Source organism: Haliotis rubra, unplaced genomic scaffold (assembly GCF_003918875.1).
Source record: "Haliotis rubra isolate DU_JTF1 unplaced genomic scaffold, ASM391887v1 Scf53, whole genome shotgun sequence".
NCBI lineage: Eukaryota > Metazoa > Mollusca > Gastropoda > Lepetellida > Haliotidae > Haliotis > Haliotis rubra.
In genome coordinates, this window is record NW_025767224.1 from 1,076,696 (window position 1) to 1,098,947 (window position 22,252).

Sequence of the window (22,252 nt, forward strand, 5' to 3'; positions counted from 1 at the left end):
GAGGGTGTGTCCTGACATGGTTACTGCTGGTTGTGGGTGTGTCCTGACATGGTTACTGCTAGCGGTGGGTGTGTCCTGACATGGTTACTGCTGGTTGTGGGTGTGTCCTGACATGGTTACTGCTATCTGTGGGTGTGTCCTGACATGGTTACTGCTGGTTGTGGGTGTGTCCTGACATGGTTACTGCTATCTGTGGGTGTGTCCTGACATGGTTACTGCTATCTGTGGGTGTGTCCTGACATGGTTACTGCTGGTTGTGGGTGTGTCCTGACATGGTTACTGCTGGTTGTGGGTGTGTCCTGACATGGTTACTGCTGGTTGTGGGTGTGTCCTGACATGGTTACTGCTGGTTGTGGGTGTGTCCTGACATGGTTACTGCTAGCGGTGGGTGTGTCCTGACATGGTTACTGCTGGTTGTGGGTGTGTCCTGACATGGTTACTGCTGGTTGTGGGTGTGTCCTGACATGGTTACTGCTGGTTGTGGGTGTGTCCTGACATGGTTACTGCTGGTTGTGGGTGTGTCCTGACATGGTTACTGCTGGTTGTGGGTGTGTCCTGACATGGTTACTGCTGGTTGTGGGTGTGTCCTGACATGGTTACTGCTGGTTGTGGGTGTGTCCTGACATGGTTACTGCTGGTTGTGGGTGTGTCCTGACATGGTTACTGCTAGCGGTGGGTGTGTCCTGACATGGTTACTGCTGGTTGTGGGTGTGTCCTGACATGGTTACTGCTATCTGTGGGTGTGTCCTGACATGGTTACTGCTATCTGTGGGTGTGTCCTGACATGGTTACTGCTGGTTGTGGGTGTGTCCTGACATGGTTACTGCTGGTTGTGGGTGTGTCCTGACATGGTTACTGCTATCTGTGGGTGTGTCCTGACATGGTTACTGCTATCTGTGGGTGTGTCCTGACATGGTTACTGCTGGCTGTGGGTGTGGTCTGACATGGTTACTGCTGGTTGTGGGTGTGTCCTGACATGGTTACTGCTATCTGTGGTTGTGTCGGACATGGTTACTGCTGTCTGTGAGTGTCTCTGACACGGTTACTGCTGGAACAGCAGGCACTGGGTCAGGTGTGTGTTTTACACACTGTCAGGTCTGTGTGTGAGATTTCTCTTCTAATGTCCTAAATACCAAATTTTCAGCGTGGACAGAACAACCGACTTGAAAATTCCACCATCAAGTATACCGTAGACTTCATCCGCAATCTTCCTGCCACAGACAATCTTGACAATGTTGGGGAGGTCGTCTTCAAGTGAGTGGGTTTTATTGTTTTTGTCATTGTGTCCTTGAGTCAGGTATTTGAAATAAGTTGTTTAGGCCAGACCAATTTTATTTCTTGTTTTTTGGATTTTTGTGCTCAGAAAGCCTAAATGCAAGAGGGAAAAAAATAAAAAAATATAAATCACTATTCAAAGTAATATTCCGTGTAAATACAAAAAGTATTATATTTTTGGCAATTTATCAAGTGTATATGCGGCAAAAAAACAATCCAAAATTATATTTTTTGTAAGTTTACATTTTTGGCCAATGAAAACATTTGGCCAATGAAAACATGATTTTATTTTTTGAGCAGGGAAAATTAATTTTTATTTTTTTCTCTTTTTCTTGAAAACATACTACCTGCCGATCCGTAAAACAAGAAACAAAATAAAAAAATTGTGTAACAAGCTGATGGAGGTTGCAGGTTACAAATAGGTTTTCATGATTCTAACATATGGATGTATGATGTTGCATCCTTTGGAGATGAGTGAATTACAGGTGTGTGACCTTGCAAATGTGTTGCAGAGGGACTAAGAATAAGGCTGAGTTGATCAACCGGTTCAAGCAGAGTGTCCAGTACTACCTGAATGGAACGCAGGAGGGTTTCCTTAAGTACAGACCCAGGTTGAAGAGTAAGTACACAACCAATCTGCCTCTGCCCCCCTTCCTGCCCTGCCTCACCCCACAAGCATACCCTAACCTGCTCTGCCCTGCCCTGCCCCTGCCCTGCCCTGCCCCTGCCCTGCCCTGCCCTGCCCTGCCCTGCCCTGCCCTGCCCTGCCCTGCCCTGCCCTGCCCTGCCCTGCCCTGCCCTGCCCTGCCCTGCCCTGCCTGCCCTGCCCCCTGCCCTGCTGCCCTGCCCTGACATTGATGTGTCCCATCCCACCCTTGACCCTGCCCTGCCTGACCATACCCCTCCCCACCTCACCTCACCTCACCTCACCTCACCTCACCTCACCTCACCTCACCTCACCCTGCTCTATCTGCTGTAGGCTTGGGAAAATATTTGAAAATAATAATTTCACAAGTCAGGTTGTCAAATTTTATATTCATGTTTAATGGCTTTGCCCATATGACTTACTGCTTTGATTACACTGTTGAAATACCTCTATGTAATTTTGTTGCTATTTGCCCATGACAACACCAGATTGGATTACTGCAAAGTCATGGAAAGACATGTAAAAGCATGTTGCAGTGACCTCACTGTTTATGTAAAGTTGATGAAGCTGTGGCAGAAAGTGGACTTTGTGTGTTGGTGTTTCAGTGCCTGGTTCTCCCCGGCAGCAGGGCAGTTATCCTGGGACTCAAAACGGACATGCGGTAACTACACTATACATCACCTCTCGCATGATTTTATAACATGCAGCTCTTCCCCCATGTCGAAAACCCAAACAACTGACATTCTGTCCCAATTTCTACACTTTTGTGCTCTTTTCAAAACTGGGCGTTGCCCCATAACAGGACATACTTGTATATATTGATTGTTTCTTTCTGTTATTTTACTCATATATGAGTTAAACATGAGTTTAAAACCTGAGAAAGCTTTTTGTATTTTCGTTCCTTGGGAAATTGTTGACTCTTCAAATACTAGGCTGCTTGGAAAATGCAATATTAGGAACCAGTTTGCTCCCAAGAAAAAAATATTGGCTTTGGTATTGGTAGCCTGCTTTTGTTGTCATACCTCAAGGTCAAGTGTCAAGGCACTGTATGGCTTCATGGGAGTTCATGTGTGACTTGAGGTAGGTTTGTGCAGCAATCCACATACTGCAGAAATATGGCAGAAGCACATGTGTTCCATCAAGCAGAGAGTTTTTGTTCAGAGATTTACTGAAAACTCATTGTAATCACCCAAATGATACATTTTGCTGTTACGAAAGTAACACCTGAACACAAAGTCCATGTGAGATATGGCACTTATCAATCATACCCCTCGCGATAATTCTGTTAGACATTCCGTGACAAAACACATGCTTTAAGCTATCTATTTACAATATGACACACCAGTGATATGAATTTGGACATGTTAGAAGCCTCAATGAAGATATTTGTGATGAGGATATTACCAAAATATCCATGCAAAACAGTAGTGTGACACCTGCCCTTTTACCCACATCCTTACCCTCGTTTTTCACGTCCTCAGTAAGGTACATTCTACTCACAGAAACTATGATCATCATCATGGCTCATGTTAACAATAATGGCGATTAAATATGATGATTAGGCCAGTGTTTATAATCAAGTAATGTCAAAAGTTTTGGAGACACATTATGAAAAGTCTGTTTCATAATACACCTTCAACATATTCACGAACATTGTCCATGTTTATGAAAGTAAGGTCCATATGTGTTATGACATTGTTGTTTGTGAAACAGGAAATATCTGGTTATGGGGACAGTCTTGGCCAGCATCCTGCTCCCCAAATAGTGATAGATCCCCCACATCACAACGCTCTGGGTGAGTTTGGACGAAGGCATGGCTACGGAAGTAGCGGAGATGCAAGCATGAACAATCGCCACCTACAGTTCAATGGTAATAGTCGCAGTGCATCCAAACTAATGTCACCGCAGCAGTCTGACAACTGGAACCGTGTTGCCTGCAGTAGGGGGAAATGCTTTTCAAAAGTTGTTTAAAAAAGCTGAGAATACATAAACATCATCTGCTAATCTCCGAGTTCATTGGGTTAATTGTGTTTCAGGATGAGGGTTGGTAGAAGACTTCAGCTCATATTTGGTGGCATATGCCAGTCTCTACTGTCTACCAGAGTCAAGTCAGTGTGTCTACTACCTTCAGGGAATATTTGTCATGTTTACACAAAAATCTCCTGAGAATAGTCCCAATACACGGCAAAGGAGGGACAAGGGTTGCCCAGTGATTTGAGATGCAGCGGTTCACGTTGTGGAGCTGCATCAAACTCTTTGATTCTAGAAACTATATTCATGGGTTCAAATTCCAGCACCAGCACCATACATATGCTCTAGAGTATCAGGGCTGTGGGGTAGCCTAGTGGTTAAAGCGTTGGCTCGTCAAGCCGAAGACCCGGGTTCGATTCCCCACATGGGCAGAATGTGTGAAGCTCATTTCTGGTGTCCCCCTCCGTGATATTGCTGGAATATTGCTAAAAGCGGCGTAAAATCAAACTCACCCACCCTCTAGAGTATCATGAAAGATTGTGACAGTATTAGACTTGTATCTATCACCTCCAGCTTTCTTCACATGTTTCGATTGTCTGGTCCAGACGCGATTATTTACAGACCGCTGCCACATAACTGGAATATTGCTGAGTGCGGCGTAAAACTAAACTCGCTCAATCACTCCTCCCATGTTTTCTCCCATGATATGACTCAATACTGTCCAAAATGGCATCAATTTGAACTCAAAGCTCAGCTAAGTAGATTACAGTGTCCGTGGGATCATCCGTGGAACTGTTACGATTTGGAACTAGAGGCTTCATTAGCAGGGACTAGCTTGTTTCCCCAAGTGGGGCAAGACGACTCGTACAGTTCTCAGACTGCTGATTGTACATAACCTTCACTACCTCATACTGTGTGTCTGTCCACCCTAACCATGTGTGTAGTTCCTCATGCAGACCCTTGTTGTCCTGGCAATTATAGTGAAATATATATTGGAAAGCAACTGTCTAAGGGAAAATGGGATTCCTTTGTATGTTCACTGTCAAAGTCACTTTGTTTATACTTCAAATTAACACTGTTTCGTTTTCTGTTCTTTGAACTTTATGTAATTCTGGGGATGAAGAAATGAGTACCAATATTCAGTGGTTCATGCTAAATATTCAGTACATCATGAATACATCATGAATACATCGTGACTAATAGTGTATTCTGCTGACGTAATGTCCTCTCCACTATGATAGACATTGTGATATGTAATGTGTATGACATTGTGATATATGTAATGTGTATGACATTGTGATATATGTAATATGTATGACATTGTGATATATGTAATGTGTATGACATTGTGATATATGTAATATGTATGACATTGTGATATATGTAATGTGTATGACATTGTGATATATGTAATGTGTATGACATTGTGATATATGTAATGTTTATGACATTGTGATATATGTAATGTGTATGACATTGTGATATATGTAATGTGTATGACATTGTGATATATGTAATGTGTATGACATTGTGATATGTAATGTGTATGACATTGTGATATATGTAATGTATGACATTGTGTATGTACATGTGTGACATTGTGATATATGTAATGTGTATGACATTGTGATATATGTAATGTGTATGACATTGTGATATATGTAATGTGTATGACATTGTGATATATGTAATGTGTATGACATTGTGATATATGTAATGTGTATGACATTGTGATATATGTAATGTTTATGTTCTGTATGTTCTGTATGTGGGGGAGGAGAGGGAGAGGATTTTGTTGGCATATTGTCATCCTAGAAACCAGGCCGACACATCGCTTCGAAGCTAACTGAACAAGCAACAAATTCTAAGTAAATACGCCATCTCCCAGAACAATCAGTGGTGCCAGATACACACTGCACACTTGATGACTCATAGTTTTGTTTCTTGTGTTCTAACTGTTTACTAATTGTGAATTTTAGGAGGATGCAACTTGGCACTTCTATTTTGTGTCATGTTTTGGGTATCCTGAGTGCGAGTAGAACTTCAGTCTTTACAGTATTGAACCTGACCACTTGTGTGAACATTTCTTGGGTCCAGTTGTATTCTCCCAAGCTATGGACACAGTGGTCACTTTACTTTTACAATCTTCCTGTCTCAACACCGATGTGACCCCATGTATAGTAGGTGTCGTAATTTGTTAGAACTGTCTTGGGAGTTAAGTGTGTTCAGTTAATGTGATGGGCTGTGAAGTATGGAAGCCTGGTTTTTAGGAAGATTTGTTTGCAGTGTAATTAGTGTTACTTGACTTGAGTTTTGTTCCAAAGTCATTGGGTATCAGGGGCCTGGTTGGATGTGTAACATTGTGTCCCCACCGTGTGGTAACAATGTTACTATCTACTGTCTTTCACTGACAAGGTTCCTTGGCGTGGCTTCAATACTGCTGATTGTGGTGTAAAACAGCAGTCATTCACCCACTGAGTTCATTTGCCTTTAGCCCTTTTGTCCTCATGCTTCACCTACTACTTGTGATCAGTGCTGATCAAAGCTGATTCCCGATGATCAGTGCTGATCAAAGCTGATTCCCGATGATTAGTGCTGATCAAAGCTGAATCCCGCTGATCAAAGCTGATTCCAGATGATCAGTGCTGATCAAAGCTGATTCCAGATGATCAGTGCTGATCAAAGCTGAATCCCGCTGATCAAAGCTGATTCCAGATGATCAGTGCTGATTCCAGATGATCAGTGTTGATCAAAGCTGATACCTGCTGAACAAAGCTGATTCCTGCTGATCAGTGCTGATTCCCACTGATCAAAGCTGATTCCCGATGTTCAGTGATGATCAAAGCTGATTCCCGATGTTCAGTGATGATCAAAGCTGATTCCCGATAATCAGTGCCGATCAAATTTGCTCCCTTCATTTCTGCTGATCCTTGCATCGTCTCTTCCTGTCTCAACTTATCTTCTATCGGAGCATGCTTTTGTGGTTGGATTCTCTTGTTCAGCTGAATTTCTTTCTCATTGCTGATTCCCCGCTGATCAAAGCTGATTCCTGCTGATCTAAATATCATTTCACCAAACAATGTTGAGGAACCTTGTCAACTGTCTGAATTGGGTCACGCCAGCGCAGCAGGTCTTGGAGCGTCCGAGCGACTCTACACAGCTAATCGGGGGAGTTGACATAAACATCCCTATTCAGATTATCAAGTTTCAACTGTATTGAGCATTATTGAGTGTTTCTGACTCAGGTGTAGACAGCAACGACAAATTGGGTTCGTCTTCCTCTAGCAGTGGTTCCAGCCCCACCTGTCGACTCAGCCCAGAGGGAGGGTGGTCAAACAAGGTACGTCCCACACACAAGCACCTGTCAACACTGGCTATCCTTACCACCTTCCCCTGGAGGTGGTGTGGCCAAACAACTGGTGTCCCACAGTCAAGCACTTAATGTTATAATGACACGCCTCTATGGTCTGTGGCACGCCTCCATGGTCTGTGGTACGCCTCTATGGTCTGTGGCACGCCTCTATGGTCTGTGGAAAAAGTGTGTTGTTCTTACTGTGATGAGTCATTATACTTTGTTGGAGAAAGGAGTCCATGTTGAACTCTGCCATGGTATATCAGGTGGCTAGCAATGTAAAACCAACAACATTCTGGACTTGTAGACTTACACAAACAACACATACACATGCTATTTTAGAGTTGATGCATGTCTTAGTATATCCAGAATGATCCCCGACCGCGACATACCAAAATATGTTAAAATATGGTACTTGTTGGTCCCTGACCCGTGAAGATCTGGGGTAGAATAGGTCTTCAGCAACCCATGCTTGCCACAAAAGGCGACTATGCTTGTCGTAAGAAGCGACTAACGGGATCGGGTGGTCAGGTTCGCTGACTTGGTTGACACATGTCATCGGTTCCCAATTGCACAGATCGATGCTCATGCTGTTGATCACTGGATTGTCTGGTCCAGACTCGATTATTTACAGACTGCCGCCATATAGCTGGGATATTGCTGAGTGCGGCATAAAACTGAACTCACTCACTCACTCACTTGTTGGTCCCTGCCTGGCGCTCAGCATTAATTGGTACAACAAGGACTGGTCGGCTCGGAGTCTGTATACTGTGTCTGAGTGTGGTATTCATGCTTCACTGCAGCATGGTATCTCAGTGGGCTAGCACTATAAAACCAGCTTCAGTCTGGGCTAGTACAAGCAGCCCACATACACATACACATGTATGCAAATATTCTCAAGTACGACGTTAAACCCCATTTAACCTCACCTCACCTTCGTATATCCCAATTGCGTAGATCGATGCTCATGCTGTTGATCACTGAATTGTCTGCTCCAGACTTGATATTTTAGACCGCTGCCATATAGCTGGAATATTGCTGAGTGCGGCGTTAAACAACAAACAAACAAAACCAATATTTTAGGGAAGAAATCCCCCAGATAATGTCTGGTAATGTCCCAGCCTTGACAGAGTGTGGCCAACCACAGTACGTCCCACATATTAGCACATAATGGTGACAGTGTCGCAGAGGGAGCCTATGAACCCTCATATGTTGATATTTTTCTTCAGGGAAGAACAAATGACGTTGATAACAAAGGCCCCCCTGTGACGCCGGAAATTGTCCGCATTGCCAGTGAGCGCCATCAGAAGGGGCTGATGTCTTCCTGGATATACCAGCTACTTACACAAGTGAGTGGTACAGAACCTCTAGCTGGATATACCAGCTACTTACACAAGTGAGTGGTACAGAACCTGAAGCTGGATATACCAGCTACTTACACAAGTGAGTGGTACAGAACCTGAAGCTGGATATACCAGCTACTTACACAAGTGAGTGGTATAGAACCTGAAGCTGGATATACCAGCTACTTACACAAGTGAGTGGTACAGACCCTGAAGCTGGATATACCAGCTACTTACACAAGTGAGTGGTACAGGACCTGAAGCTGGATATACCAGCTACTTACACAAGTGAGTGGTACAGAACCTGAAGCTGGATATACCAGCTACTTACACAAGTGAGTGGTATAGAACCTGAAGCTGGATATACCAGCTACTTACACAAGTGAGTGGTACAGAACCTGAAGCTGGATATACCAGCTACTTACACAAGTGAGTGGTACAGGACCTAAAGCTGGATATACCAGCTACTTACACAAGTGAGTGGTACAGAACCTGAAGCTGGATATACCAGCTACTGACACAAGTGAGTGGTATAGAACCTGAAGCTGGATATACCAGCTACTTACACAAGTGAGTGGTACAGAACCTGAAGCTGGATATACCAGCTACTCACACAAGTGAGTGGTACAGACCCTGAAGCTGGATATACCAGCTACTCACACAAGTGAGTGGTACAGACCCTGAAGCTGGATATACCAGCTACTTACACAAGTGAGTGGTACAGGACCTGAAGCTGGATATACCAGCTACTTACACAAGTGAGTGGTACAGAACCTGAAGCTGGATATACCAGCTACTTACACAAGTGAGTGGTACAGAACCTCTAGCTGGATATACCAGCTACTTACACAAGTGAGTGGTACAGAACCTGAAGCTGGATATACCAGCTACTTACACAAGTGAGTAGTACAGGACCTGTAGCTGAATATACCAGCTACTTACACAAGTGAGTGGTACAGAACCTGAAGCTGGATATACCAGCTACTTACACAACTGAGTGGTACAGACCCTGAAGCTGGATATACCAGCTACTTACACAAGTGAGTGGTACAGAACCTGAAGCAAGACTGAAGTAGCCAAATGATAGTGAAGCTCGAAAGCCTGTGTGGGGTGAATAGAAGCTAGGTTGGGGTGAAACAGTAGCCAGTGAGAGTGAAACAGCATAGCAGCGAGAGTGAGGTGAAGGAGGAAACTAGCAAGAGAGGGTGAAACAAGAACCAAAGTTGGGTAGAGGAGGAAACCACAGCCAGAGTGGGATTTAACAGCAACTAGAGTGGGATTTAACAGCAGCCAGAGTGGGTTAAACAGAAGCCAGAGTGGGTTAAACAGCAGCCAGAGTGGGTTAAACAGCAGCCAGAATGGGTTAAACAGCAGCCAGAGTGGGGTTAAACAGCAGCCAGAGTGGGTTAAACAGCAACTGGAGTAGGTGAGACTTGGTAACAGTAGCTGTTAAGTTTGAAACAGAAGCACACGCTGGTGAAACGGTATCATACGTTGGTATTGACCTGTTCTGTTGTGGAGGTGAGAACTGCTTATTTGCAATGTTTGCCAGTGTCTCGGGTGTTATCGGAGCTCCCATTGAGTCACTGCTTAATTAACATGGCTATCTGCACAAAGCAAAGTATTCATCATCCTTGATTATCCAAGTTATCTACATTATGTGTGTGACACCTTCAGTAACATGGCTCTGATGGAGATTACCCTCCAGTCATGAAGCTATGGTGGGTAGTGGGCCAAAGGTGTTCTCATGACATATCAGGGATCTGGTCATGGATACTGGAGTAATGTACTCTGTTTCCTCATTACAGTGTGAAATCAAGCTGCCTGTGATCCTTGAGGACGACACCAACCGTGAACTGCCATCCTACATCGACCTCTACCGCCCCATCAGACAGACTGTTTACTCTGTTCTGTTCAATCTTAACAAACTCAAGATCATCCATGAAAACCAAAGCAAAGAGCAGGGTGAGTGCTGTTAATGTTAGTCCACAGACTGTCGTTAGTCTATGTTACAGTATAGGAGGTACAAAGGTAGTAGCGCTACAACAGCTTTGTGAAATGCTGCCCTGGTTTACTTATCCAGAGATTCAACGTTGGGCAATAGTGAAATCTCCAGATCGTTGCTTCCATTTTTGCAATACTTCTTTTGCTCCAAGTGTCTTGAGCCCTATGGATATGTGCTGTGATCATTGTGACTATATCAGGAATGTGAAGGGTCACACATGTGGTGTACCTGTGAAAATCCAGGTTAGAACTCATCTTTAGCAACCCATGCTTGTAAGTGTGACTAACAGGACTGGGTCCATGCATGTTATCATATCCTAGTTGTATAGATCGATGCTTATGAAGGTAATCACAGGATTGTCTGGTTCAGATGGATTATATACAGACCACCGTCATATCACTGTTTTTTCTATACTACCCATCAAAAGTTTACTCACTTAAAGCACTCACTATATGTTATGTATATATTTATGTGGTTACATCGAAGATGAATTTCTCCACTAATTTTGGGCAACAATCTGCAAACCTTATGCAGATGAATTGCACGAGGATCATGCATTAAATTGCTGAAAAGCATGTGCAAATATCGTGCATGTGAACAGCCGCGTTTTGGTGTAAATTTTTGTTAAGAATTCATCAATTTTCACTGAGTTTCATCATTTATTAAACTCATGACAATAATCTTTTCACAGTCACAAATTTGTTTTACAATACATCAGTTCATGTGTATACAGTACATTTAAACAGTTTGGTGTATTTTGCAAAATCTAGTTTAGAACAGTTGACTGAAGTAAGTGGCTTCATTTACACTAATGAGTCTAAACTTTTGATAGGTAGTATACAAAGGCAGGTACGATTCCCCACATGGGGACAGTATGTGAAGCCCATTTCTGGTGTCTCCAGTGGTGATATTGCTGGAATGTTTCGAAAATCACTCTACACACCTTTTTGTTATCTTTTATCAGGTGAGGCACCCCCAAGGTCCTTTGATGTTCTAGTAAAGGAATGGATCATCCGTCGAGGCACCAACCGACCTTCATTTGAGATTGTTATAGCGAAGCCTGTTGAATGGAAGACCCCCAGCATCGAGCGCATGTGGTTGGGTCAACAGGCTGATGACAAGAACCGTAGACTCCACGCCTTCCTCACCTGCATGCAGAGTGACTCACCCTTGATGTTAAACACCAACTATGTACCACAGCATCTCCTCATCATGTGCTGTGTTCTCAGGTACGCCACACGCAATTAATTACAGACGTAAATTTCACTGTATGGCAACTCCAGTGACACAAATATTTCAAAGTGAGTCTAAGGGAGGTAACCCTTGTCTCTAATCAGTTTATAGAAAACTATTATGAATGTTTATGTGGAACCCACTGGAAAATTGTTTGATGAAACCATGCAAAGGCTTAAATTTTAACATGATTTGTTTATTTTCGATATGTCCTCAAAACATGTGACAGATAATAGGTGTGGTTGTGACAGCAGATTTGTATAGTCGGGACAGCAGTTGGAAGTTGCTCACGACATAGGCCATAAAAGATGACAGTCAATGGGAATCAGGCTATGTGTTGCTGGAATATCACTGAAAACTGAACTCACTCGCTCACCACTGTAACATAGCTGCAATATTGCTGTATGTGGTGTTGAACAGGAAGAAAATATCTGCTTTCACACGCACACACAAAATGTTTTGATGTTCTAACACGCTCAATCCTACTTGTTGTGTCTTACTTTATTGCTGGTTGTTTATAAGCACATTTTTTATATTGCCTTGCCATGAATAGTAATATCCTTATATGGTAATATATCCTTGAGTCATCTGTTTCGTTCAACATCGGTAGGCCGTTTGCGTGTTCATTTCTCGCGGTTATTAGCGAGATATTATGTCACCAGTCAGGTTATTTTTAGCAGGAGGTCGACTGTTTCAGCTCTGACTAACAAAATGCTTCGTGTGAAATTTAGTAAGGTACATGATTGCAAACACACATAAATGTTACGTTTTAGAACTGAGTTTACTAATGCATAAATTTTCATGTGATCAAAAATCTATCTCTAATATATCGTCAGCTCCACTTTTTCAGTATAGCGTCTTCTGCTTGTTTATGCTATGACGTATCATTATCACATGACATATCACGTGGCGTTGCCGTCGTAAAAAAAATATATGGAAACTGGATAGGGTCATCTCTTATTACGATTTCCCAAAATACTCATTTATGTGTAGTGAGATCTTCTGATGAGTTTTGGTGCCCTTGTCAGCGCGAACCGGAGGAGTGAAACATGCCTGGACATGTGATGTAACTAGTGAAGTCTTATCATGATTAACTGTGACATGAAATTATTACGACCATAGTTTCTAATAATTATTATTGGAACTATTACAAATATTCTTTTTGGACTGGATGTTTATCAACTTTATATTATAAAAATATCAGCATAGCAGGAATACTGCTATTAGATTTCTGTTTTATGGAGAACCAATGAAGTGAACGAAAACAGATGATGTCACTTCCGCATTCACGATCTTTGCGTAGCAAACTATGAGGCCTGCTGTTCGGGTGAAACACAAGGTTAATCCGTTAGATATTTGAATATCATGAATAAATAACAAACGAGGTAGGTTTGTTTATTATCGATTTATTCATGCACTTTATGTTACGTTGGTCGACAATCCTTAAATGACCGAAAACCGAATACACAAGGATACTAGTTATACAGAGTTCCTTGGATGTGCCAGTATCTGCTGAAAATAGGTCTGAATGGTAAATTTGCTTTATTCTTATACTTGGGTTCTGTTTGTTCTGATCTCACTGGAAAATATCTTCCAACAAAACAAATCTGATATTGATTGATAAAACTGACACTTCAGTGACTCTCTGTGATTTGTGGGGTGGTGGGGTAGCCTAGTGGTTAAAGCGTTCGCCCGTCATGCCGAAGACCCGGGTTCGATTCCTCACATGGGTACAATGTGTGAAGCCCATTTCTGGTGTCCCCCGCCGTGATATTGCTAGAATATTGCTAAAAGCGGCGTTAAACCATACTCACTCACTCAGTGATTTGTCCTTATAGATACACCCTCCAGTTCGGTCGAGTTCTCCAGCGACAGGAGCTGGATGCATTCCTGGCAATGGCCGTTTCTCCATTGCTTCACGATGTGCAGACCATGCAGGACCTCAAGGTGAGACAAATATCAAACTTAACCTTGACTTGTTTTGGACTATTGATGAATATACATAACACTTGGGTACTTACATTGGCGGTGACAGCCAAATATAAGTAAACAAGTTCTCACACTCATACAATTTGGAATAGTAGTTTGCGTTTAAAATGCAATTGAGTGGTCCAGTTAATGATCTTTTTTTTTTTCATGATCTATCGTTGATCAATGTGTATTTTCTGTCTGTTATCAATGATGAATGATTATTGGTCAATGATCAGCTCTTACCCCAATATATATTACTGAAGGTAATGGTTACAATTGGACCTCAGTTGCCTATGCAGGAGTTACAAGGTCATTTGGGGGATTGGACTTGGGTTTCTGTTGAGTGAGTGCATGTTGATGCATGTCATAGACCCATGCTGACATGGATCACTGCTCAGAGCAATCATTGGTTTTTCTGGTCCAGACTTGAATATTTTAAGGCCTCTTTGATTTGTCTCGAATATTGCTGAGATGGGCTATAACAACATTGTCAGCTTCTGTATGGATGTATTGGTTATTCAGCTCCCCACCATCCAGCCCCGGGGAGCCCAGCTTGCCTCGCTGTTCATGGCTGGCGTGGAGACAGCCATCTTTGCCAATGACGTGTGCGGGGCCCCCATTCCCTGGACCATGTGCTGTCCCTGGCTGTTCTTTGATGGGAAACTCTTCCACTTCAAACTCCTGAAGGCCAACAACAACACTCCTCTCATTGACATGTGCGACGGACAGGTGAGGCTTTTGGAACTAAGCAGGTTTTTTATCATATCCTGACCCAGAGACTTCAGACTTGTGGTCGGATTAACTTAGCAATATTTGTTGTAGACCATCATATGTCCAGTACTTAAACATACACATTAAAAAACATTGAAAGCGGATAGTGGATATCTACCATTGATAAGTAGCAAATATCTGGAAGGTAGTGTCCTGGCATACAAAGTGAATGAGGATTCACTCTCCGACAATGATAATGGTACAAGCCTTCAGGCTTCAGTACCACCAGTTGTTTCCCTTATTCCACCATAGTGTGTCAGTAGATAAGTCATAACAGTACAGTCAGTGTGTGGACCAAGGATGTGTACGATGCCATGTGCCAACCAACATCTGATTAGGATACACCTTTCTATATACAGCTACTTTATATTTATATATTTCTGTGGACCTTATTTGTTTTCAGTTTGTATGGTTAGGTCCAAATACAGATAGAAACCTGATTTATGCAGGTCATTATTTGTTTTCCTATGTCACAAAGTGGGGCAGTGAATGTAGGTATGCAGTTTGTCTGTCTGTACGCATGTGAATTTTTTTTCAAGTTAGAGAAATAATTTTTTTATCTTAATGAATCTCAAATGAATTTTTAAAAAATGGAACATTTATTCAGTTGCCCCTTGCTTTTCAACTTGTATACTGTATGAAATGATAGCATGTTTCCTTAGAAACTTCTGATGTTACATGAAACAAAGTGTGCATACTTATCCACGAGATTCTTGTCAATATCAAGTTTATCATCATTGTGTAATCATCAAGTTTGAAACTTAGTGAGAGATATTAGTTTCTGAATTACATCCCTTGAAGCATGTATTTTTACAGTTAAGACAGCAGAAGCTGCTAAATAGAGTATAAATTTCTCGGTGGAGTGAGCTGATAACCTCGGTCTTGTGGCCTTCCAGGTAGACCAGGTGCTCCGAGTGGAGAGGATGCGGCAAGCCATCATGGAGAACCTGAGAGTGGAGTTTGCCAAACCCCTGCTGCCAAATGCAGCCATGTATGCCCACTACCCCTTTCCCCCTTATCCAGGCCATCCAGGCCACATGGCATACAGACCAGGTGGGCGTGGTGCACCGCCCCATGGGGCGGGCCCACAGTCTCAGAAGGGCAGAGGAAGAGGCATCCTTGGTAATGGTGATATCACTTAGCCATCCTCCCGGGTTTAGTTGGCTTTTCTTTCATTTTATTCTTTTATCCACATTATCATTTAGTTGAGTGTATACGTAGCCACATTCTTGCATGATGAATTAATATACCTCCTTCGTTCATCTTACTAGTTTTCCCCTGTTCTCTCTTAGCAGTCCTACTAATTATTAAGTGGCGTTGTATTTGTATGTCGTGATGTTCTATAAAACATCCAGACATGTCACTGAAAGAAGTTGTCATGTTCTATATTCAAGATATGATATGGGGATAAGCAGTGATCCTAGATGAAGTGCTAGCTTATATTGCCTTCATGGTAACATTGTGCACAGTTCACCTGTACTCGATTACTAAAATCTAGTGCACATTATTGCATTCAAATGATTAAAAAAATATGAAATGGTTGTAAGAAAATGTTAGGTATTATAAGCTGTTTATTTTGGCGGAGAGAAAGCAGCTGACGTGAGGTTGATGCCTTTTACCTTCAGGGATAGTCTTAGCTATAGGTTTGATCAGTTTGGGAGCTGTTATTGCAGGGAAAGTCAATGTTGATTAAGTATGTTTTCTTTTTGCATGCAGGCCGTTCACCAATAGATTCCCGAGGTGGCCAGTTGGAGATTGCTGGAGTTGTCGTTGGCAGCTGGGGTCCCAACCTGTCTGCTGGACGTGGAGCCCGTGGCGGCATGAGCCCTCAAGTCATGTCTGTGGGGCGCCGTGGCATGCCAGGGCGGGGCTACCTGCCCAGCAGACCTATCAGAGGCCGCAGCCCAGCCCTTTACAGCATGGGTCGTGGCCTCAGACCCACATACAGACCAGTGAGTTGGGATTATTGATGCATACATTATTAGCCATTAAGTTGTTTCGAAAACATGTAAAAAGTAATCATACTGATTGTCTTTTGTGTGTTTGATTATGATCCACATACACTGTTTTCAATTTGAGTCTTTTTCCAAGCAAACAATTTTTTCGTTGTGTATTCTTGGATCATTGATAATTAGTTTGACATATAGTTGATTTTTTATTATTAATGTTGTGAAAAGAAATCAGTATGTAAGAAATGTTTTACTCAGTAAAGAGTGTTAATGCTGCCCATTTTTATGTGTGCTTAAAATTTGCAGCTACTTTTTTAAGAAGCAACAGGACATTGAGGGAAGTTTTAACATTCAGAATCTTGGACAATATTAACTGAGCAGGAAGGTTTAGCACGGACAATATTGACTGAACAGGAAGGTTTAGCAAGGACAATATTGACTGAGCAGCAGGAAGGTTTAGCAAGGACAATATTGACTGAGCAGCAGGAAGGTTTAGCAAGGACAATATTGACTGAGCAGGAAGGTTTAGCAAGGACAATATTGACTGAGCAGGAAGGTTTAGCAAGGACAATCCAGTATGTTTCTGGTTCTATGCGGTTCAGCAAGATATTTCCTTCTATTTTAGGGTATGTATGCTGCTCGGGGCACAGGCCGTGGTTTCCGAGCAGTCCGCCGGGCACCCCTCCGAGTCCGCCCCCGCATCAGTGGACGTGGGCGTGCCGGGAAACCCATGACGATGCCAGGACCGGGGCGTGGGAGAGGAGTTACTGTTGACTCCTCAGGGTGAGTGTTGTCTGTACCAGCAGCAGCTGTTGTGTGTGACGTGTTTGACGAGACAGTAAAGTGTTGTGTTTGGGGAGATGGAAATGTGTGTGTCTAGTTGTAGTTTTGGAAGGAAAAGACCTTGGTCTTGAGTGGCTCTCTTTTATAGCTGATGTTATGTTGACCTTCATGTAAGATAATCATCATTCGACCCGTGAAGGTCCGGGTTAGAATTGATCTTCACTAACCCATGCTTGTCGTACGAGGCGGCTAACGGAATCGGGTGGTCAGGCTCGTTGACTGAGTTGACATATGTCATCGTATCCCCATTGCATATATCGATGCTCATGCTGTTGATCACTGGATTGTCTGGTCCAGACTGGATTATTTACACACCGTCGCCATATAGCTGGAATATTGCTGAGGGAGGTGTAAAACTAAACTCAGTCACTCTTCATCATTCAGAAATATGTTTCGATAATATAGATCGATGTTCATGCTGTCGATTACTGGATTGTCAGGCCAGACTAATATTGACAAACCGCTGTCATATAGCTGGTAAAGTGCTGAGTGCAGGATCAAACAACAAGTAAGACTGTTCAAAGAGTTATTAAAACCATATTTTCCCCTCACTATTAAGTAGTTAACTTCAGACACTTGTCTTATTTTTGCTTTCAGCTATGTGGATTAGTTACTTTCCACCATGGGGACGCCAGGAGGTTTCTGCAGCAGGGATGATGTTACCATGGCAGCCAGATCATCCCATCTGCTCGTACCACCAAGCAGGACAATAAAACCACTTAGGCTCACCTGCTGCACCACCTGGCGACACTGCAATCTGCACCCCAGCCTAACAGCACTGCCCAAACAGTCTTTTCTTTCCCAAACTCCAAACCCCTCTGACGGCAGGTATTTGTGGAGCTACATTCTGTCTTGTCCGACCAGGAAACTAACAGGCCAACTGTAGTTATATTGATTCTCAAAGAAATGAATTTGAAATGGAAAGTATTTTCTTGGAATCGGAGATAATCAGTGTGGAGACATTGTGATGGTGGTTTGTTGAGAAGCTTCCAAGTCCGACAAGACCACAGCTCAATCTGAGTCAAGTTCAGTAATTGTTACTTTATATTTCTGTTGTTATGTTATATTGAATTTTTATGATGGATTTGACTCTTATTGATAAAACCCTGTACCTCCACAAACACAAGCACCTGTCGAGGCCGAGAATAACATTGGTCACAGCTGATCAGGGTACTTGTGATTCAGCGTGGCCACATCACCAGCTATTTATCTCGTGTAACGGGAACATGTTACGGAGAGGGTTATCTCCACATACCAATGGTTAGCCTGCTGAAGCAGACAGACAACCAAGGCCATTGAAGGACACTGTACAAGTGCTCTAAACAGAGCAGTCTTTGAGGAAGATTGTGCAGCGGCGACAGTGACGATGCTCGAATGAGTCACAGCAGCATTTGACGAACTGTCATCAGCTATGAGACTATCGTCAGGAAAGTCAGTGCTATCAACTTTATGGACAACTTTTTTTGGGTGTTTTTGCCCAATATATGCATTTACATTTTTACCAATGTTGGAAGCGCTGTAAGAAGCGTGAACGCCAAATGGAATCTTGCAAGGGGTGGACAGACAAGCAACTGTATGGATGGAGAGGAGTGACTGATGAGGATTTATTTTTGACTGACTTTTATACAGAGAAATGTATTATTTTTGTACATTTCATATTTGTTTTTGTACAATCTTGGCAGTGTTTACGGAAGGAGAACGGACAACAGAAGGAAGGAAGTTCCCCCCACATGGAAATGTTCCTTTCATGCTTTTTATGCAAGGACTTCTCCCTGTGTGAGGGAACAACAGGTTGATGCAAGGACTTCTCCCTGCGAGGAAAAGAAAAGGTTAATGTGGGCATTGCTCTGATCTCTGAAGAAAATCAGGTTAAAATTGGTCATAAGCCGTGGTTAAACTCATAATATCAAACGCTTAACATACAGGTTTGTCTCTATCAACAGGATGATTGAAGATGTTTTCTTTCTTTTAATACCCACTGACACACTCGTGTGCTTGGTACAGATGGCGATCTGGACAATTTCTGCAAGAAATAATTTCAATGAAGATTCCAGCTCTTGTCAAGGTGTAAGATTTCATCTTATTGTTGGTCCTCAAATTTTCCAGTTTTCTCAGATATCGGGTCAAAGTGTTCCACAACAGACGGGAACAGTGATTGCTAGGTCTATTAAGGTGAGAGAGAAATGTGTTAGTACTTCGAAGATTGCGTGAAACATGCAGGGTTGCTCTGTACTGAGACAAACATTCAAACATAGATCAGGTCTTATGGACAAGATTAAACTAAGGAAGCAAGTTCACCGGCCACGTGCCAACAAAGTTACAGTGCCTCCGAAGGGATGGAGGATTCTATAAATCTTAAGACATTGATGAAAAATGTAAGCCTGCCGAGAATAGACTCGACCACAAGGTGTCTTGTAAGGTGAGCATCTGTTCTGCGGGAACACAACACCATCTTTACTATGGGTGCCTCGACGAGCACCGACATTGATTATTCTTGTTGCTGTTGATATCTAGCCCAAGGGCTAAAGGTTAGGAGCGGATTTTCCTACTTTCGAATTACAAGGTAATTGTAAGATTGTCGCAAGACAAAATGTTTTGATAAGACGTCTCTTGAGAGATAAATGCTAGGCGAAAACACACTTGCCCTCCTCTCAGATGTCTAAATCAGGCTTGACTCAGCCTCCAATGGGTTTTGGATGACGTAATTTAGTTTTTGTTGGAAGATGTCTTTTAAGCAGAGATGTGCCCCTAGAGAGGATTAAGATTGAAAAAGGGGATCTTTTCAAACTTATTATTCTTATGTCAAGTTTATTATGCGATAAAATAATTGGAATATTCAAGTTGTGTTTTCATATCTTACACGATATACTATTGATGTACGAGTTGAATATTTTAAAGTGTTACTGAGTAAAGGTGAAGGTTGAACCACATATCGGGGTGCAGATACTTGTATCTTGCCGAGGATTTTAGTACATCATGAAAACTATACCCCATATACTCTGAATTGTAATCTTTTCCAACTTATATCATTAAGCTTTGTAGCCCTAGAACTCATTGTGACAGTAACTTTATGTACACCTAGTGTGGAAATGAAATAGCCCAGGATTTAGAAAATGTGAAAATATTTGAATAATTATTCAAGCATCATGGAATTTGAATAATGTAATGTGCATGTGAACTTAGCTATTGGTCATGAACTACATATATTCTTGTGTTAAATTGATTGATTTTTCTCAGTACCCTAATGTGTTATGTCATTGTTTTACCTGATTCAAGGTTTTCTGGATACCAAGAGAGGAGAGACGGATCCAATTTTTAACATTGTAATGATTAAACTGCATGACAAATAGTTGAGGACAACATATCGAGGGTACAATGTAATATTTCAATGTCTTTGTAGTTGAACTCTGACTCAAGTCAGATTGTCTTTTTGCCTGATAATCCTAATGGAGTAAGTCTTAACCTGAAATTCCATGATGCTAATATTTTTTAATTTCTTGACATATTGTGTGAGTTTCTAATTTGATCTTGCATATAACCATGCTTGCTTTTCTGATTATTGTTTTTCAGTCAAATTGCACAATGTTGGACTTTCAGTGTAGTGGTGACAATTAAAATGCCTGTCCCAGATGTTGCATGTATGGCTATTATGTTCGTATTTCTGAATTTTATTATTATAGGAATATGTGAATAATCATAATGCTAATAATGATGATTATGAAGAAAATATATTAAATATTTCATTTTGTTTATACTCACTCTTGATAACAATAACGGGGGGTATCCTTTGAAACACAGTTTCTTCGTACTCGTTACTTGTATGGTTGCTATAGAAACCAGTTCTTTTACCTACTATGACTACTGTTTGGCTTGTGTTAATGCAAGAGTGTTTCCTTACAACATTACATTGAAGAACTTAAGGAGATTGTATTCAATTGTCATGATTTTTTTCTCTACACTGTATCAAGTTTGACTTTTGCTTCACTTAGATAGAATATTGATATAAGCTGGTAACTTTAGGGACTTTGTAGAATATATTGTGATGTTTGATTTTCCTGAGATCTTCCAAGTCAACAAAGTACATTACAGCAGAGCACTTTTTGAAGTTTATGAATTGTCTGAAGGTTATTGGACTAAGATTCTGGGCAGTCCTTGTCTGTCCCGAGGAGCGACTTACTGTGCTGTTTCCTTGGGAACAGATTCTGACATTATCAGGAAGAGTGAACACCGGATGGTATGATAACTTTACTGCTTATTTTCCCTGATACAAGCCTCGTTGTCCGACTGTGGTAGGGTCTCAGTTTGTCAGACATGTTGTATGGGCTGAGCCAGGGACTGCCCAACAGGTCCTGTATAGAGGTATTTTATTGATTCCTTACAGCTAGAAATCTGTATCTGTGAAATATATAAGAAAAAACGGCAAAGGCTTGGACCAGGCCAGGGAAATGTTAGCCCAGGGTTGTCGAAAACAGTGGTACGGTTTTGTCTGTTACTGAATAAATGTTGTTTTGTGGTGAAAAGAAATGTTACCTTCTGTTGTTCCTGTGAATCTTTTGCATACTGGAGGGGAAGTTTGTGGATATTGTACATCATGATGCAATATTGAAGTGCAAAGTGATTTTTTTACCTGAATATTCCAGAGTGTTTTTGTCACACAGCTGGACAGCATGAGCAGTGACCTAGCTGTTTTGGCATGACGGGAGACCTGGGGGACTACTGGACCCTGTCGTGCAGCAGGAATATTGTTGAGTGTGGTGTTAAAAAACGTGGTTAAGCCTCATCCTAATCTGTCTCTCTCACACTCACTCACACACACACACACACACAGTTACAAAAAGCGGTGTAAATACCATACTACTGGCAAACAAGGATAAGTTGAGCACCAACCTGACA

General features: G+C 42.1%; 1 protein-coding gene across 3 annotated transcripts in view; it reads left to right on the plus strand.

The window, feature by feature from the left end:
- The window catches only part of LOC124252967 (constitutive coactivator of PPAR-gamma-like protein 1), a 50,299-nt gene extending 28,416 nt beyond the window's left edge, over positions 1–21,883 (plus strand). Inside the window, exons 3-16 of one of the 3 annotated variants that reach the window (XM_046686670.1) lie at positions 1,145–1,254; positions 1,788–1,894; positions 2,527–2,582; positions 3,635–3,791; positions 7,138–7,232; positions 8,474–8,593; positions 10,396–10,552; positions 11,557–11,821; positions 13,664–13,772; positions 14,319–14,525; positions 15,464–15,695; positions 16,284–16,519; positions 17,142–17,299; positions 17,957–21,883. In XM_046686670.1, coding sequence (XP_046542626.1) covers positions 1,145–1,254; positions 1,788–1,894; positions 2,527–2,582; positions 3,635–3,791; positions 7,138–7,232; positions 8,474–8,593; positions 10,396–10,552; positions 11,557–11,821; positions 13,664–13,772; positions 14,319–14,525; positions 15,464–15,695; positions 16,284–16,519; positions 17,142–17,299; positions 17,957–17,969 — 2,022 coding nt within the window. In that variant the 3' untranslated portion in view covers positions 17,970–21,883. The remainder of the gene's footprint in view (positions 1–1,144; positions 1,255–1,787; positions 1,895–2,526; positions 2,583–3,634; positions 3,792–7,137; positions 7,233–8,473; positions 8,594–10,395; positions 10,553–11,556; positions 11,822–13,663; positions 13,773–14,318; positions 14,526–15,463; positions 15,696–16,283; positions 16,520–17,141; positions 17,300–17,956) is intronic. The other 2 variants (XM_046686671.1, XM_046686672.1) reach the window with 2 other exon arrangements.
- The last annotated feature ends 369 nt before the right edge of the window (positions 21,884–22,252 follow it).